The 20384-nt window shown below is 37.5% G+C and overlaps 1 protein-coding gene across 1 annotated transcript; it reads left to right on the top strand.

Moving 5' to 3' along the window:
• The first annotated feature begins 10920 nt into the window (after positions 1 to 10920).
• LOC139119677 (oxaloacetate tautomerase FAHD2A, mitochondrial-like) lies at positions 10921 to 17022 on the top strand. Its single transcript, XM_070683499.1, has 4 exons — positions 10921 to 11155; positions 12383 to 12498; positions 13170 to 13260; positions 15628 to 17022. The coding sequence occupies exons 2-4, from the start codon at positions 12416 to 12418 to the stop codon at positions 15688 to 15690; spliced, it is 237 nt and encodes a 78-aa protein (XP_070539600.1). The 5' UTR covers positions 10921 to 11155; positions 12383 to 12415; the 3' UTR covers positions 15691 to 17022.
• Positions 17023 to 20384: the final 3362 nt, after the last annotated feature.

Below are 20384 nucleotides of genomic sequence, written 5' to 3'. Positions count from 1 at the left end.
TCTGGCCGAGCCATCTTGCACATTTGCTTTGTGTAAAGACGTATATTGTCTGGCAGGAGAACTTGATTATCCCTAGCTGCAAAATTGTAGCGCTACGGTGAGGCGGTCGGTGATTTTTGGTTTTTGCGACTTCGCTCACCAGTAGCGCTACAAGGCCGATGGCCCTGGGGAGTATCATATAAGCGCGTCGTACTCGACCAGGCGTTTTGATGTGGAATGCAACATATTTACTGCATTTGGTCGTACCGATTTATCACTACTGAAGACTAAACAGTATACTGCACTAACTTTGTCATTTATGGGGTTTGGAATTTGTTCAAACACGACGATCGCGTTCCGAAACATTTCTGGGAGCCGTCATTACCAACTTCCGGTAATGGCGGCTCCCACAAACACTGACGCCCCACGCTCAATGTTTTCAGAACGCGATCGTCGTGTTTGAACAAATTCCAAACCCCATAAATGACAAAGTTAGTGCAGTATACTGTTTAGTCTTCAGTAGTGATAAATCGGTACGACCAAATGCAGTAAATATGTTGCATTCCACATCAAAACGCCTGGTCGAGTACGACGCGCTTATATGATACTCCCCAGGGCCATCGGCCTTGTAGCGCTACTGGTGAGCGAAGTCGCAAAAACCAAAAATCACCGACCGCCTCACCGTAGCGCTACAATTTTGCAGCTAGATTATCCCTTGGCAAGGGTCGTCGATAGTACAATCCCGTCCGGTGTTATCATCGCCAAGTACTTTTTTATAAGTTGATATGAAGTACACATCGTGGATTTTATGCGCTCCGTAGTAGCGGCTGCTCTTATAGGGCAGTTTGCCCGTGTAAAATCCACTTTGGTTGTTTTACATGGCCGTCCATGGAACTCTAGGAAGTCTCTTGGTCATCAGATCAGACAAGTTGACAAGGTCCATCTTGACCAGTCAAAAACACGAAAATGGTATTGAAAGCCTGATGCATCCACGAGGCAATCACATGCATCTACAGATTGAATTCCTTCTCGCTAGCCAATAGCCAATACGACAGAGTAAGGCAAGCCATTTTATTTAACCAATCAGACTAAAACAGTTTCCTTCTACACAGGTGCATTATACCACTCTGTAGCCCTTATTCAAATGCAGATTTGCAGTTGACCAGAGCCCTTGTCCTACTTGTCTGGGATAGGTCATTCTCCCAAACTCGCATGCCAGGTGCATAATGACCTCTGTGAACCCTTCGACGTACAATGGGTCACTCCATTCCATTGTGGGTATTCAAATGAAAAGTAGACGATTTATTGACAGTAATTTTCAAATTTTAGAGAAGATTGGCCTGTTTTTCGTGGTATAAGTCGTTAATCGCACCTCGTAGGTGAGCTGTAACAGTTGTAATCACCACACTTATGGTCAGGAACTTGTAAACATCACGAGGCCGAAGGCCGAGTGATGTTTACAAGTTCCTGACCATAAGTGTGGTGATTACAACTGTAACAGCACACCTACTCGTGCAATTAACATATAAATGCTTTGCCCACAGTAACTCATTTGCCGAGAAACGCCAGGCGACTTGGGTGCCAGTCCAGGAAAAACTAAGCGTTCACAACTCCGATCAACTGTAGGGATGGGTAAGTTTTTTGTATCACAAACGCTGGATCACACGCAAATGGAGTCAATACAACAGTTGACTCTTTCAAAAACGATTCTTGCTTCTCCTCTTTGAGGGAAGATGGCCACCATAAAATCCAAAGAAGGGAATACAAAAAATTAGAGAGCAACCGACTTAGAGAAAAAATGCTGAAGTGTCGAAACCCATGTTAAGGATTTACGATCGGAAAAAGTAAAAGTATTATGTCAATTTTTTCAAATGGGGTTTTGTGAATACTTACATATGAGAGTAGTCCAAAACTGGAAAAAAAAAGATGGGGTCACTGCGCTTCTTTTTTCACAAAATGACATTAAAATTCACGATTTTTCACAAAATCACAAAAAATCAATATATGCTCCAAATTTTAGGAATGGGAGAGGGTAATTTATTAATTATTGATAGTTTCTACTAAATGTCAATTTTCTCAAACTCTGCTAAATATTAGCTCTTTTTGTGAATTTTTCAAAACCACATTTTTTTAGTAGGTCACCGAGCTCGATTTTTCACAATTTTGCAAAATGTAACTAGGATTCATAGGTTCTGGCGATCAACCATGCTCTCCCGGATTCGTCACACGAGGGCGCTCTTCAAATGCTGCTGACCTCAGTGGCCTTGTCCAGGCATGGTCATGATTCAGGCTTATCCTACCTGTAAACTTTAATGAGCGGGAAATGACAAAACAAAGCAAAGTAAAATCGTAACCATGATTTATCCATGGTCTTTGGGAAAAGTAACCATGATTTATCCATGGATAACATTTGCATGACAAAGGTTAACAAAAATGATTAAAAAAACGACAACAATAATGACACACAACAATAAGAGTAATAGCGTTGTTTGCGGTTATAAATTTTTCACTAAATATACCTGCAAACACGCGACAATGGACACTGCTGCTTAAAATGCGGGTAAATTTGTCAGCGCTGCATGCATGGGTGGTGTTGCCCCTTGCATTGCATGTGTTTAAGTATTCATGGTAACACTAGCAGTCACCTAACAGATTGTACTTTCGTCGTTCTTTCATGTGTTATTTAAAAAAGAGTACTCGATAAGTGTAAACAAATATTTATTTCTGCATATTAATGAGAGAACAATGACGTCATTTGGGAAAAGCCAACATTGAATTGAAAAGTTAAAAAACAAACTTTCGGCACAGTATGACGTTAGCTTATAAGAGACCCTTTCCTCGTAACCTTTGAAGTTGAGAGTATAAAACTTGACTCCACATTGAGACACGGGTTTGAAAAATTTTGTAGAGATTGGCGCCGACTGAGTGCAATCTTTCATCAAAAGTTTCCTTGTGATGTTATGAGGACCTGAGAATTTTTAAGTGTTTCTACACCATTTATGCTCCTATCACTATTTTGGCATCCCGACACTCGCTTTCAATGTCCTTTAATTCATCATTTCGTTTTTGTACATTATCACCGTGACTGTTCCTTGACCAAAACGAGCATAAAACAGAGGAGAGGTATTGTGTAAAGGGTATTATGTCTGAAACTCTTAAATTTCAAATCTAAGATCTAAAACTACTAAGTGATGCGTCATTAACACCACCAGATGTCACTTTTTCATTGTATAGCGCAATAACCTCCCCATCTCCAATTATATCCACTTTTTCGGTGACGCTTTCATTTCCAACTGTTTTCGAACTGTTCTTCAACGATCTGTATCTCCGTTTCCCTCGTAAATTTATGAAAACTGAAAAGGCGCACCCGTCAGAGTTTACAATCCGTGCAGCGCCCTCTTCTGGCAGTAGTACATGACATACCTAACGGCGAATACGACGATTGGAGTGTGTAAAGATGATTTTTTATTATTATACAAGCAAAGTGGAAATTGTAATTGTGCTTTATATCGAGCATTTCTGATATATCTTCATAATTTACAAAGTAATTCTTCTCTGAAGCTTAAAGTAAGGATATTCAACCATGAATAAATAACTCAATATAAACAAAACGATACAAACACCATCAGAAATGTAACTAGCTGTGTATTGAATTGTTACAATTGCAATTTATTATAATTCTTTGTGTCAAGCAATTTTGTTATTTTTCCTGACAGGGTTTTAAACTTCTGACGGTAGTCCTTGTACAGACGATAAAAACCCATTACGCACAATGTTGGTGTGATACATACAAAATACATGGTTAACAAGACTTTGCATACAAATGTCACACCAAAGATATGATCATCATCAAACGCAAATACTTGATTATAAATGTATGTCTTAAACTATATAATGCGTCAATTTTTTCCACCTGAGAGCAAGAGTGATTTTATCAAGTTGACAAATTTAAATACGATGTTTCGTTAAAACCATTAAATTGAGTGACATCTCTGGTATCTGCGAATCGGTCACGTTATCTTCCCTGCTAAAATATTTAACATAACTAAGTTCACTTTATTCTGCAAATTGGACGGCGCTTCTGTTGATCGGTCTTCTGAACAAACGGTCTGAACAGTCACCATCTGATAATTAAAAAGACTGATCAACTATGAAAGTGATAAAATATCAGAACACAATCTTTGGCATTCTCTCACAGTAAAAATTTCTGATCTCCGATTGATGTGTTCCTGAAAAACATGAGTCTTATTGACATGGTGAGCAGTAGTATACACTCTCTGTGCATCTTGCACGGAGATGCAGTACAAGTCAAACACGTGAAACTTCATAACGGAATAGTTTATAAAGAATAGAAGCTCAAAATCACCATGGCTCTTGGCATAGTGACACAAACTAATGATCCCATCTAACAAACTGATACGTCATGTTTGGTCAAAGTGATTGCTATGTTGTGAGTTTCCTGACTTTAATCAAATCCCCGACGTATGAGCACCCTGTGTACACCCTGTACTCTGTACTCTCCCGTACATTTGAGTTTCTGAATAGCTACAAGGGAAAGTGTAACAATGGTTTTTTGTAGTTAAAGCGCCTTCTATGTCTTTGTATTATCATTGAAAATCCTATTCGAAACTACTTGAAAATGAGATTATTTGTTCGTTGTCAGCAATGTTTGGCTAATGGCCTCGTCATCGTAATATTTTTACTAGAACAATTAACATCAGACATCGATCCAATCAACAGCACTTCACAGATAGCTGTAACGTCTTGTACCATCAGGTCAGTCTCTATTGAGGAAAACCTTGAAGTAAAACCGATTGTATTCTGTTCTGAAAAGTCACGTTAAACGCACTTGTCTTGAGTGGCCGTTGATACACAAGGCTGCATGTATGGGGGAGGGCCATGGAATCGTTTTAGTATAGCAGGTTGGGCCCAGCGTTTGATTCATGAACTTCGTTATACAAATGAGAAAAAATCAGTAATTTATGATTTAAAGTGTTAAAATATCAAAATTTCTTGATTATTTCTGATTTGCAACTTCACATCCAATTCAATATTGCTGCTTCAAGTGTAATTTTGTCTTGTCTTGATAAATGTGTGAAATATCAGCTAAATCATAGATCTTCGAGAAAAGCAAGGTCCCAACATTGTTTGACGGTAAACAGCTAAATAGAGTGTGCATCACTTTGATCAAATCTGGAAATTAAAGCTAGAAAAATGTGTGAACTTTCGCCAATTTTAGCGACATAAATAGCAGTGGTATTCCGGAACCATAAGTTCCCATTAGATCAATCAATCAAAATTATACCCCACTTCCTCAATACAAATTTTGAGCATATTATATGTTATAGCTCAACACGAGACTATGTGCCCGAGGGTAGGTAACCATTTGTCCGACGTCAGATTGCTATTCACTTTCATTTTCTGAGGTGAATGCAATGTTATAGCCTGTAACCAAGGAGACCGCGACGGCGACTGTACAACGCCCTCAGTGTTGTTACCTTGACTGTTCTTCCAGGTGACACTGGTTTCTGAAGAACAGGCATTTCTCAGAACTATTCTTTCTTGATTCAAGTGAATGTTCTGTTGTTAAACGAGAAAAATAGACGTTTTATTGTGCAATTGAATCGGCTTTATATCGTCAGAAAAATGAAAGAATAGAGAGTGTCTTTGGTCCGGACTATCATCGTTCCATTGAGTCGGCAATGTATGAAACACGATTGGAACTAATTTGGGATAATTGGATCTTCATATCTTTCAAATTTCCCACTAGTGTTAGATGCCCTATAGCTGAATGTTGCAACTTTACAAATTACTCCTGAAACAAGTGTATAACTTATCAAGAAAAGCAGATGAGATTACATTTGCAGATTAAAACGACGTCGACACTACTTCACTATCCAATTATCCCAAATTAGTTACTGTCGTGTTATGAGTAAACGAAATACAAAAACTTGAAGATCACGCAGGAAAAAAGAACTCAAGATCCGACAATCACACCAAGACAGTTGACATGCAGCGACAGCCTTTTGTCTTGTTTCATTTTCTAAATTTCGAACTATATTTTCGTTTCCAAATCTGCCAGTAGTAAAATTTTAATTAAGAGTAAGCTACTCATATCAAATTCCAAAATTGTGTTACCGTTCAAAGCTGACGTATGTTTGGTAGCTTCTACTTTACAGAAATGCTGTAGGGCAGGTCTGGTGAATTCTTAGAATGACATGAATAATGGTTGGTACAAGGGTTGAAAAGTCTCTTGGAGTCACCTTCTCTGGCTAAAATCAAAGTAAATTGTATTCGCTTATGAACAGAACAAGTGAGTTCTCAGTAAATTGTTGCAAAATGGGAAAGATAGAGGGGTACATTTTTAGTAAAAGTGAAAAATGAGGTCCAGAAATGAAGAAATAACTTTAAGCAGAGGTGAAGTAAACTAAAGTAAAAGGAGGGATTAAGCACGATAAAGTGGGCGAGGAGAAACAAAAGCAGACAGGACATGTCTTTCATTGGAACCAGCTTCGTATGCAATACGGTGGTTTCAATCGGGTTCGAACTCACAACGTACGGCACCCGTTCACCTAGCGGAGAACACAGACAAAGCCGCTCGGCCAAATCCCCAATCTCCAAAAAGATTAGATTGTGTTCGAACTCACAACGTACGGCACCCGTTCACCTAGCGGAGAACACAGACAAAGCCGCTCGGCCAAATCCCCAATCTCCAAAAAGATTAGTTCAATAACCGAGCTTAGTTATTACAATTATTCTGACTGTGACCCCTCCACACGCTGTAGAGTGCGAGAAGCACTCACGCTCGTACGTTCGCTATCACACATCGCACAAAAACTAGATATCGAGGCGAAGCAATGAATACATCGCTTAAACTCAGGCCTAGGTAAGAAATATTAGCAAAGCGTACGGTCCATATCGTCAGGATGGAATTCTAGATAGCTAAGCTACGAAGTCCCACCTATGAGATGTAAAACACAGATAGTTGATGACAAAATCTAGGTTGTCAAGACGCAATTTTGACGATTTTTCCCGTCATACATGCCGTTTCAACATGGCGGCCTAAGATAACGTCGATGCGAAGGCAGCAGTCGTGGTAAGTTTTACCGTTATTTTTAGTTTTGAAGTGAGAAATCGTGAAAAAATGTATCGCCTTCCGGGTCAAATATCATGGAAAATGCCCTCGTGAAGTATTTTTGTCGAACGTTTGGTATTTTTAGATAAGATAGATGTTAATTGCGGACTGCTGTGGGTCTGCTAAGCAGATCTGTGCGATATCCATAGAAAACCACGTGCGTATCAGTACAAGTATGGTACACGGTATGGTGCAGTGCAGTGCAATTTAAGATCTCAACTCGTTGACTTGGTCGTATACAACATGCGACTTCTACCATCTGATCTTTGAGATTACCGTATGTGCAGGGTCTAGCTTATTAAATGGTACTCATGCAAAGTTTGCTCTATTTCCTATTAGTATTTGCAAAATCGCACAGATCTGCTGGTAGACCCACAGCAGTCCGCAATTAACATCTATCTTCTCTAAAAATACCAAACGTTCGACAAAAATACTTCACGAGGGCATTTTCCATGATATTTGACCCGGAAGGCGATACATTTTTTCACGATTTCTCACTTCAAAACATAAAAATAACGGTAAAAACTTACCACGACTGCTGCCTTCGCATCGACGTTATTCTAGGCCGCCATGTTGAAACGGCATGTATGACGGGAAAAATCGTCAAAATTGCGTCTTGACAATCTAGATTTTGTCATCAACTATCTGTGTTTTACATCTCATAGGTGGGACTTCGTAGCTTAGCTATCTAGAATTCCATCCTGACGATATGGACCGTACGCTTTGCTAATATTTCTTACCTAGGCCTGAAACTGGACGGATGTAATCAAGTCCGCGAGTAATACAGACAGAACAATATCTATGCGACCAACTTGTTCAATAAACAATGTTAAACTGGTAACTCTTTAACAAAAGACGTGAAGAATTTGTGTCTGTCTGAAATCATTGTTGTATAATCAGATGTTATTGTGTCAAAATTATGAAAGTTTAACTTTACTTAATAGTATTATAATGCAGATTTCCCATTCTGAGACCTGGCCCACGAAAGTCAGTCCGCTGAGTGGTCGTCATGGTCAGTCGATCGTGTCGATTTTTTAAAATATGCATTTAAAGTGAAAAAAGCGTAAGCAAATAGAGACCGCTTTCAGACTTCATATGCACCACGAACAATACATTGTAAGGAGATACCAGGTCACGTGAGCTTTCTCATGTCGTACCATTGTTACAACAGAGCACGGTTCCTCCAGGCTCCAAACGAACTCGTGCTACCAGTAGTAGATAATAAACCCCAGAGTGCATGATATCTCGTTTACAATGGTAACAGCGTTTTGATAGGGTCAAGTTTCGTGATTTTATAGAACTCTTTATATAGCTGTATAAGCCATCTTAATACTATGGACGAAATATGGACAATGTGTGACGCGGAACTTCTTACAGCGAAAAACAGGATGGTTGGACAGTCTCATATACATTACGTTTACTTTTTTGTACGTGGCACACAAGTTTTGTAGATAACATTGTAGATAAAAAGAACCGACTCATTTGAGTGTCTGGATAGAACACACAAGGGAATTGCTAAATTACTAAGCTGCTGCAGTGAACTGCAATAAAACTGCTTACACTAATTAGTTTCAGCTGTAGCCAGCTGGCAGATTGGCGTGTAGTGTGTTATAACTGGGCAGTTTCTGTTTCACCCCTGGCCACTTTAGTGTTGACCAAGGTCAAAAAATTCTGCTTGTCCAAAGGCAAAACTAGCTCTGTCTGGGGTTGTAAATGAGAGTTTACGATTGGCACCCTGTGTTCAAGATTAAGATACAATGTAACATTACCATGCACTGGTCCATGTACAAATCTTGTTTATTTCAACTTCCCCAGACAAACTGTCTGCATGGGACATACAATGTTGTCTACTTTGCCAGCTGGCTATAGCTGAAACTAATTAGTGTGAGTTCACTGCAGTAGCTTAGTAAATTAGCAATTCCCTTGTGTGTTCTATCCAGACACTCAAATGAGTCGGTTCTTTTTATCTACAATGTTATCTACAAAACTTGTGTGCCATGTACAAAAAAGTAAACGTAATGTATATGAGACTGTCCAACCATCCTGTTTTTTGCTGTATTCTGTCAGCTACTTTTTGTGGTACCGTAATACCGAATGAATGGACACTGTTATAGATCAACATAATACGGGCCGGGCTGTGGGTGGTAGGCGTGGTGCAGTACGTTGCTGAAGCAGATTTGGCCGAACGTCGGATTCATGAATTTCGTTATATAAATGATAATATCAGTAACTCGTGATGTAAAGTGTTTATATCAAATTCCTTGATTATTTCGAGGAATAGGTATGTGAGAAAGTAGCAAATTCATATCCAATTCAATATTGCTGCTTCTTTTGTTTATAAATGTATGCATTAAGTTTTCTTGTGTTGATAAATTTATGCAATATTAGGTCAATCATTGTTCTTCGAAAAGCAAGGTCCCATACTTTTTAAGGGTCTATAGCTAAATATACAAAATCAAATCAGGAAATAAATTCCAGAAAAAATGTTGTTAATTTCGCCGATTTTTGCGACATAAATAGCTACGGTATTTCCTATTAGATCCTATAAGTTCAATCAATCAAAATTATGTCGCATTTTCCCAATACAAATGTATGTATTATAGACGAAACATGGGACTATGTGCCCGTGGGAAGGTGACCATTTGCCGGACGTAAGGAGGGAAAATGGTCACCTGCCCTGATGGTACATAGTCCCATGTTAGTCTATAACATGTACGTAATAAAAACATTTACTAATCAACATAATTTCCCCTCGAAAATTTTAGGTTAACATGCAAATGACAATTAAATGCTTTATTTCCATGTTGGACAAAATCTGTTGAGGAAATAGAATGATATCATTTTCAAACGGCGCATTGATATATATTTAATTATTGATATGCGGTTTATTGATTTGTTCGCATAATTTAAAGAAAATAGTATTTTCTATGTAAACCATGTATTTTTATCATTAATGAAACCCCAAAGTTGTCAAGGTGAAAATAGTTCTGGTTCACTTTCAACAAATGCATATGATGACTATGCAGACTGCGACGTCATCAAAGAGTGACAATAATTCAATCCTATGGAGCGGGCGACGTTCGATATACGAGGCAAATCATGATTCACTTTCTTACACATCCTTGACATGGGTACATATGAAACACAAGGTAAAATTGAAGTGACCATCTTAATTACATGACCCAAATGGTTATAAATATGCAAATGTGCTTAAAGTAATTTTTCTGGAAAGCCAAAATGCCGAGAAATCACGGCGTAAATGTGAAATCTGTTTTTTTACATTAGATTTTAGATGATGCTGTTTAGATGACAAGGATTTGCTAAATGAATCATGTAAATAGGTTTCAGCCTCGCCTCAAATTGTCAGCAAGAAACAAGAATGCACGACATTGATACTGCTCTACAAATACCACAAAATACTTCCAGGCAATTGTAACAATTATGAACAATTTTGACAGGGAATGTCTAAATAAAATCAACTTCTATAATTCGATCAAAATGAATAAATAAACATATAAACAGTTTTTGTGTAATTCCTTTTGATTGACAATGTAATTTACCGTATATGCATTAAAAGTTGTTTTCTGTGATATGACAGAATCCTGACAGTCTGTGTTAGATCTTCTTTAGAATATAAACAGAAGTTTATCATTATTGAGCCCTCCCCCCCCCCCCCCGGCGTGGGTATAAAACCCTGCCTTTCACCCATTTGTTTTTCGAAGGACAGTTGTTTTACCAGTATTAAAGGTTTTCTCTTACTTTTTTGCAGGGCTGCGTTATCTTGTAAAAATATCGTCAAGAGAGATGGAATTACCATACAGGCACCTGCCACACGGCCGGACAAAGTACTGTGTGTGTGTCGGACTAAACTATAAAGACCACCACGAAGAGCAAGGAAAACCAATTCCAACATAACCTTTCATCTTCACTAAGTTCTCTAGCTGCATCATCGGGCCAGGAGATGATATACTGTATCCGGATGCCACAGATTGGGAGGTCGAACTTGTAATTGTCATTGAAAAAGCAGGAAAGAATATCAAGGTATTATTAAAAATGTAAATTGGAAGCTTTATGTTCTTTGTGACCTCAAAGTACAACACTTTTGACGTTTTGTCAATAGTGCATTCATCAGTCCAATTCAAATTTCCCTTCATCAAATAGCTCGCATGCTGCTTGTGTCTATCCTACTGAAAGTTGACTCGTGTTTGAGATTCTTTCCATTTGGACCAATTATTAAAGTGAAGACGACAATATCAGTTTCATTTCCTAATCCTCTGCTCTATTACATCTTTCAGCCCAGACATGTGCTAATTATCATTCTGCAGTCAGACATTGCACAGTGCTCTTTCTGGACCTGCTACTGTGCATATATCTATATCAATCTGATAGACATAGTTACAATCGAATTTGATATAAATAAACCATCCAGATATTTAACAACATTATAATTTTACATTTTCTTTGACATATGTAATTTTCTTCTGTTCACATCATTTGTTAATTTTATCTCCTTGATGCATTTTAAGTAGTTATGTTTTACCCCAGTTGATTTGATTAATTAGACTGTTAATTAATCAACCTGTTGTTAATAAATAAATAAATAAATAAATAAATAAATAAATAAATAAATAAATAAATAAATAAATAAATAAATAAATAAATAAATGAAATACATACATAAATAGATAAATGAGCAAAAAACATTTCTTGCTTTGAGCACAAAAATGGAAAATGTGAAATTTGTCAAGATGAACTTTGTGTACACTCAATGATATGCAGAGTGTATCCAACTAAATAATTCATTTGTCAAATTGTGGTGATAATTTTTAGGATATTTCATTATGACAGTCTTTAAATGGTCTGATAATGCAATGTTACAGGATATAGAATGTCTGGCAACTCATCATCAATTGCTTTCCTATGACAAGTATAGGTATGTGTTTGTTGTCTTCCTGGTCTACTTAATCTAATCGGCTCGATTGGCTGTGAAGTCTCCCAAAATTAGAGTAGGCCTCAGACGATACATTTTCTGTTGGTGTCTACATAAATGTAGGATTTTAGGGATTTTTTTGAAAAGCCAATACAGACTTTTCTAAGAAAAAATGTTTTTTTTTAGTGATTTTCCGTCACAAAATCAAGCCATTACTTCTTTTTTCGCAGTATTAAACACTTGTGAGAATCATAGACAGTAGGGAAACTCTACTGTCAATGTTACAACTAGTAATATTCCATCCATTGCACTATGAGGTAACTTTTCTTTTCCTTCAGTTCCTCACAAGCTTGGTATATGGTGTAGAGTGAATGGTCAGACCATGCAAAACAGTAACACAGATCAACTCTGAACTCATCTTTAAAACAGAAACCTTGGTGTCCTTTATATCAAGGTAGGTGTTTCCATCAGTTTCATCTGCAAGAGCACGATTGTGGTGTACAAAGTAGTGAGTATTTAGTACAGTGTGGTTAAACTTTCAAAGCACGTACCAGGAAACTGAATGACTCAAACTTTCATCACCACTTTGAGCAAGGAAACTTGCAACCATTCTCTTTCAAAACAAGAGTAAAAATCAAGCTTAATTTCACATATGTTGCCACCTGAGATACAAAATTATCCTCATTTGGAATTCAAGATGAAGCCATCCCTGTATTAACCTTGCGGGGAAAATTAAATTTGGATTTTTGCAAATACAAGATAGTGAAAACTTTATTTACTCCAAACGCTTCAAAATAAGCCTGATTGAATGCTTTCCCAGATTTTGATATATACCAGGTGAAAGGTAAGGTAAACAAAGAATGTTAGTAATTTATTGAAGTGTTTGTTTGAAAAACTTTGTGAATTCCTTCAGAAAGTAAACAAATCTTATTATAATCAGATCATAAGTTTAAACATAAAATCGTACAAAGGTCAACTGAAGTAAAATTTACATCAACGTATTATCGGTTTGCAACTTTTTTCGTTCCTGATAAAAACAGCAAATAAAACAAAAATTTATATAATACTCTAATAAAATCCACGATAAAAATGTTAAGTATTGCCCTTGATTTTACATCTTTGTAGGTTTATTACTCTGGTGCCTGGAGACATAGTCTTGACAGGAAGACCTCCTGGCGCAGGGGTCTTCAGAAAACCAAATCCTATCTATCTCAAGGTAAGACGTTAATGAGTATCCTGATTTTAACATGCTGTTGTTCAATTTCTCTCTGTTCACTGTGTGCTTTTACAGTCTCAGAGTGATAAGTTGTTTGTAGACTGACCCTGAAATGAGCTGCTGAACTCTGACCCCTTAATTAACCATTTGAATCCCATACCCAAATGAACCAGTTGACCTCTGACCCTCTAGTGACCTTTGACATCAAAGGAGATTAAATCTGAACCAGTGCAAATGTCAGTAGCATGCTAATCATCATGTTAAGTTCTCTGATAAACATGCATGCCATAAAGGTAGTTCTTTTCCCGGAATATCCCATATGTGCTATTTACCATATGTAGCAAAGTCGTCTTGACTTCCAGTGTATGACATCTGTGAGTATATTATATCTGTCCACTACAGGGACCATAGAAATGCTGAACTTGTTTCTTTAAAGTTTATCCTTCAGCAAGATTGAAACCGATCAAAAATTGAAATCAAAAGATCAGACTGCTATTATTCAGGTGCAGCCAACGGAGCTATCATCAAAAAAGCTATTCCAGGAGCAATTTTCGAGGGCAGGGGAAATTTTAATTTTGCGTGGGCAGGGGACATATTTTTAGGTTGCTGGGGAGAAAATTTTAGTTTTTGTCGGGCAGGGCTGAAATATCGGTTGATTATCAGGGGACAGGGCTTTCTCTGAAAAAACGAGGAGAGGGGAAGCTACTTTTAAAACGGGGTCAGGGGAAGTTCAGCCATGGTGTTTCCGAGGAAACATGCAAAATTTGAGGGGAATTTTTTGCAGTGCAGGGGAAATCGGCAAGCTTTTCGCCCCAGGGCAGGGGAGCTTCAAAAATTGACAGTGGGGAGGGGAAACAGGCAAAAATTAGTGGGGAGTGGGTAAAAATGAAGTTTGAGTGCGGGAGGGTAAGTCGAAAAATTTTCAGTGGGAGGGCAAATTATGAACAGCTAATTAATTACCCTCATGACTTAAAATTAGTCAGTTCACATTACTTGTCATGCACAATATATCTTGTCATAGTAAAGACCCCTTTAAAAGTACATTGTTCGTTGGCTGCACCTGATTATTAAGGGTGCAAGAAATGCATCCATGTAGCCATGTTTCTTTAACAAGCCTGCAGACATCTGTTTGTGAATAGTAAAACATGATACATGTATACTATATTTGTTCGTAAATAAGTCATAAAACATTGTGAAGTGGCAGATTTAGGCCTCAAGTCAGCAATAATTTCATCATGCTGTTATCAAGTATGATGATTTGGTTGACCAGTTGATCAAGTTTTTGTTGAAAAGGGACATGTACAATGACACTCATGTAAGCCATATTCAATCTAATAAAAGCGTCATTGACATATTTTTTTCATTTTGCAAGATTATATACCGAACATGCATGCATACACTACATGTATATGGGGACAGTGTTGCTATTTTTTACATGTTGAATGAAGTTAAATGAACTGTAAAAGCATAAATTATTCCCTTGGATTGAATTTTGCTTTTATCACTGATAAATGAAATCTGCAAAATTAAATCCTTGAAAAATGATGAAAAGCAACAGATTGTATGTCCTAGTGGAGATGTCTTTAACATCAAGATAATGAAATTAAATATCAGTGATTATATCATACCAGTGTATTGATTGCACAAACACTGCAATCAGATTGCTCGAAATTTGAAAATAGCAATGCTGAATTCACAATATAGCATCATTGAAACAGGCACTAGTTCCTAGCTAGAGAAAAATGCCTCTTTAATGTTTCATGCCAGAATTTCAATTTGATATTATGATATCATAGCAATAAACCACGTACCTTAGCAACGTTTATTCCGCTAGATTTTGACCAGCCCACTTCATAGTTGCACTCGCTATCGCTCATGCATATGTGCCGTGAAATGGTCAAAATCTCATTGTATGTTTTATTGCTTCAATATTGAAGAGTTTACATTAATCTCCAAAGCAAATGTCAATTGTTAATTCTTTGCTTGAGAAAGTGTTTTATACTCTGTGGATGACTGTGCCCTTTGAATATGACGTTGTTAACGGTACACCAGGGTATTTGATTCTGGATATACGATCTCTTGGGTGAAAATTAGCGTATTTGTGTGATTAGTTCCCGCCAAATATGCTAAATATGCTAATTTTCACCCCAAGGGTCTCCTGCCAAATATGTTAATTTCACCCCAGAGGTCTTATATCTGCAACCAAATTCCCTTGCTTGCCGTTTATAACCTTTAAATCGTAAATTTGCTGTGTGAATTTAGAAGACGATTTTTACAAATATTTTTACTTGGCTCAGCTCATCTGTGGAATGTAATAGACTCAAAGACTCTCTTCTCACAGACACCTTTGTTTGGCTTTTGTTTCAGAGAGGCGATGTTGTGGAGTGTGAAATAGATGGCATCGGAACGCTGACAAATAAGATAGTTTAAGGACATAAAGTCAAACAGAACCAGCTGAACCCTATTCCAAATACAACTATCTTCAACAATCATTCAAAATTACAGTCTTTGGATTGTGTCCCTCCATTTGTACATTGTATTTACGCACAATCTGTTTTTGTTTTTAATGTGCCCGTGAAGTTTATAACCCTAGGAAGTGTTTTATTAATTTAAATACAAATTATATTCATAATGGAACAGCAGACTTATGAAGTGCTATATGACAAGAAAGAGTTCAATAGATGATGAGCAGAATATTTGGTTTTCTATTAGTGCAAGATACGGGGCAGATTAGTATTAATTTATGCAAATTATATTAAAGAGCATTGTTTCGGCATTGAAATTTTATGCTAATGTTCTTCATCAATGTGGAATATTCATCTGCCCTGCATTTTGCATTATATATTGGTTTTAACTGAGACATATTCATCGTAATTCAGTAATCCATGTGTCATGCAGTGTATTTTGGTAGTTCGTTCAATATTAGGTTCTTTCATTGAATTATGTTGGTAAGCCAGTTCACAAGCCAAGGAAATAGCTCCTTTACAGGTTTGAATCAGTGCGCTATGCTGTATAAAGCATACATTACTCATAGAACATTTTAACCGAAGGGTATATGCAGAGTATGTTACTCATAGAACACTTTGGCAGTTTACAGCCTTGCCCATATTTTTTCACTGATGGATAGAAAATACACGTTTTTTGGTATCACAATTTGTGTCATTCTTGGATAACAATCTGTCGTATAATACAAAATCAGTGTCTTTTTGTTGTTTTGAATGTTTGTGCAGACTGTTAGATGCAGCCACAGCAATGCACTATGGGATAACCTGGGAAAGGTCTGTCGAATTGGTAGCCACAGACTTTAATAGAGAACCTCTTGATTTGATCTGTGTCTTTGCACGTTCATAGCAATGGCAAATAAGTTTGTTGGAGTACTAGTCTGACTGATATCATTCTTGTACATGTAATGTTACATCAAGGCAGGCACCCTTGCTTTTTAAAAGACACATGTACTTCCTGTGCACTATCATAAATTGCAAGAAACATTATGGCTTTAAAATAAAACTTGGCCTGTGTGAGCATATCAAAGTGTAAAGTGTCATTGACAAAGTTCTTTACTAATACTCTTAAAAGTTGACAAAATTTATACTTACCAGCTCATGTTTTGCAAGAAAGGTAGACCGTTATTGTTATTTGGTTTTAGTAAACCACATCAAGAATAGTTTCAAACTATTTAATGAAACATTTATTTTTGGTACATCAGGCAATATCTGCTTCATTCCATGCAGGTATATCATTAAATCAAATTCACTTGCATCAGTGGTCTTGCCCCTGACTCAATTTTTCAGCCAAGCCGTGTAGTACGTGCTAACAAATGTAGGTCACCCTGTATTCAGTATATTACAGCCAGAGGCAGAATTTTGGTGACAAACCAGACTATTTTCAGAGTAAGTTTTACAACTCAGGAACGATAGATTGTTTTCCATTCACATCTCATCAATCGTGCCAAAGTTATCCACGTTAGTCTGCTGCCAATTTGTGACAATCTCTCATTTTAATATTGCATCAAATACATACGTTTTTACATTTTTGAAGATGTTAGGTATATCCAAGTTGTGCTGAAACCGACAAACAACAGTAAACAGAGTATTTGCAAGATCTGTTCTCTCATTATGATACTACTCAATAATTAGACGACTCTTACAGAATGAAATCTTGTCTCCTGAATGGACTTGCCTGGGGAATTCCTTGTTAGACAGGAACTGTTCAATTCCAACAGTTTAATTTCGTCAACAACACCGAAAAATCAGCACTTCTCGCAGGAAACGCCTTCGCAGAAAGAAATATTTCGAACATCGAACAGAGAGGGCGCTAGACCGCCAACGATAAAGAGCAGCATTGATCTGCCTTTCACCACAAGGGGAGATCATGTCCGCTGATATGATATTACATTTTCATTTAAAATAAGAATGGATAATTATACATCAAACCATGTAACTCTGGTGTTTGAATAATGCATCAGTTTATGACCGGTGTAGTAATGTTAGACTGGAATTAGTTGAGAATACTCTCCTATAAAATGTATATTCAATATTGCTATCTTTAACACCCTTACACGGCCACGTCGGGCGCTCGCCGGGCGCCCACGCATCTCTCTCGCCGAGCCTACGACGAGTACCGCACTCGAGGCCGGACCAAAACTCAGACATTTTGAGTCGAAGTTACTAACACAACAGGTACTATGAGCCCATGCTGTAAGAGTTTCGTACAGTAACGACTTAAGAATATTGTTGTTACTTGTTAGACACCGATTGAGTATATCAGAAACCGTGCAGTCATTGCATTATGACATTGAACAACGGATTGCCCATGCTCATTTCTTCGTCGGTTGGACGGAAAGCAAAAATCACCTGATCGTAGCACTTTTATCCTTTGAATTAATTCGACACAGCAACTTTTGGCGCAACATTTTTCAGATTGTTTCTTAAACTTAGTTTTTACTTGCTTTCTGTGTGGAGAGTATGTCCCGCTTTCTATTTTTCTCAGTATATTTTGTCTTTTTCTTGTATTTTTCTTTTATGAGCACGTTCTCGATTAATAAAGAATAAAGAGAGTTTAAGTTGAGAGTGCCGACATCAAACACGGTGTTGTGACTTGGAGAGGTGTTCTGTCTCACTTCTGTGACGAAATGAAGAGTAGTGAAGCCGAAGTCAACCCAATTTTTGGTCAGGGCACGAAATATTCAGAATGCAATTGTGTGGTCATTTGCAATGTTGCTGGGTTTTCTGAAGGGCTTGATTTTGTACGAAAGTATAAATTAAAAAGTAAGTAGACTGTATATTGCTGTCATGCGTTTGTCAGAAAAGTTATGATCGTCAGAAAGCTGGTTGAAATAAAATTTGGAAAACGTTAAATGGGGGAAAGCACTGCAACAGCACAGTAAAACACATGGGACTCAGGCTCCTTGTTTGTTTATTTGTTTGTTATTGCGTTTGTTTTTGTTTGTCTGTCTATTTGTTTGTTTATGCGTTTGTTTATTTGTTACGTTACATGGCATATTGGGTTACAATTTGTACTACTAGCTTTGTTCAAATGCAAGTAAATGTAAATAATTTTCTTAAATGCCCTAATCGATATTCGATCACTGGGCGCTGTGTTCTCAAAATGAGCGATAACTGAGGAACACCAAATTAGGGAGACACAGGTGTTTTAACTTAAGGCAATAGTTCTAATTCATACGACTTTTTTTGAAACATCTGAAAAGATTTTTTAAGTCACTGCATATCATTCGCGTTTGTCTAAAACTTTAACATTCCGATTTGTTTCCCTAAATTGTTATGTGTCTCCCTAAGTACGAATCTATCTGTACAGAGAGAGAGAGAGAGAGAGAGAGAGAGAGAGAGAGAGAGAGAGAGAGAGAGAGAGAGAGAATGCGTGTTGTTTTTGCAAGATGTTGCATATAAATTTAAAGCCTGTGAGGTTGAGGAAAGGTCACTGAAAATGGACATAGCAAGGGTTGCTATGCAAAAGTTGGGAATGCCGAGATTGAAACTCGGACAGAAATAAAAACGGCTCTGTAAGTTGTCAACTGTAACCAATAGAAATTTGTACTAAATCCTGACAATATAATGATGCTCGGGTCTCCGTTGCGATCGATTTGAGTACTGACAAACTGAAGAGAGTGTACTCGCGTCAAACAATGTAAGTGTCCTTATACTGTTTCTTATGATATCTACATTACATTTGAACACGGTCCCTATAACCGTACTGGTTTTGAAACAACAACAACACAGTAGTTATGCTCGTTGAATTTAATGGTAAACAACAACAACAACACGACTAATATAAACATAAACAACAATACAAACATCAACAACCATATTTCTGGGTCCCCTGTGGTAACCGCTAACTTCTGTCTTTCTCACAGGTAGCATCACATTGGCAATGACTGTTCTCTGTGACACTACTTCATTCACTACAAAGTTGAAGACTCAGCACACAAATTGTACGCATCACTGTTTTGATGGGTTCGATACCGCACCATGGGGGTTGGGATAAGATAGACACTGCAAAATAAAACGCTTGATAGCACACACTCGATTCGCCATCGCTTGTTATGCTTTTAGGGAGCCACCATTATTTACGGCCTGGGGGTCTGAGGAATTTCATTGGGAAACTTTGAAATTTCGAGTAACCCCCCTGCCAACCCTGATGAATTTGAGTAATCCCCCTCTCTAACACAGAAATTTTGACTCACCCCCTCACTTCGAAAAGTTAAATATCAAGGCATGTATTTGTAAAATTTACAAAATATACATCAATAGTAAAGACCTTTCATATCCCGGTGTACCCTGCAAGGTTATCATCGGTTATCTCATGACAGTTGAAAAAGATGAAACCAACAAAAATGAAATTCAAAGTTACAATAAAATGTAGATATAAAAACTCACGCTATGACCAGTATCCAGCCGTATAGTATTGTTTGATTTGGATGGCTGTCATGACACGGTTTTCACTAAGATATCTGACAAGGCAGAATTTGAAAGTACAGCGGGGAGAACACATGGGAAGTTGAGGAGGAAAGTGTCAGAGGAGGTTGTACTGTCTCTTGTGTAAAAAATTGAGAAATTGATGTATGCAATGGTGCAGTCTTGTGCAATATGAGAGGTGTTTCCATTTGT

The sequence above is a fragment of the Ptychodera flava genome, chromosome 20 (genome assembly GCF_041260155.1).
Source record: "Ptychodera flava strain L36383 chromosome 20, AS_Pfla_20210202, whole genome shotgun sequence".
In the NCBI taxonomy this organism is placed as follows: Eukaryota; Metazoa; Hemichordata; class Enteropneusta; family Ptychoderidae; genus Ptychodera; species Ptychodera flava.
Note: the sequence above shows the minus strand (reverse complement) of the source record. Positions and strands in the feature narration are given on the sequence as shown.

Excerpts from the sequence above, each read along its gene's own strand:
- LOC139119677 (XM_070683499.1), top strand. The coding sequence starts at position 12,416 with ATGGTCAGACCATGCAAAACAGTAACACAGATCAACTCTGAACTCATC. Across the intron at positions 12,499-13,169 it reads TTGGTGTCCTTTATATCAAG|GTTTATTACTCTGGTGCCTG; the intron begins GTAGGTGTTTCC and ends ACATCTTTGTAG. Across the intron at positions 13,261-15,627 it reads CAAATCCTATCTATCTCAAG|AGAGGCGATGTTGTGGAGTG; the intron begins GTAAGACGTTAA and ends CTTTTGTTTCAG.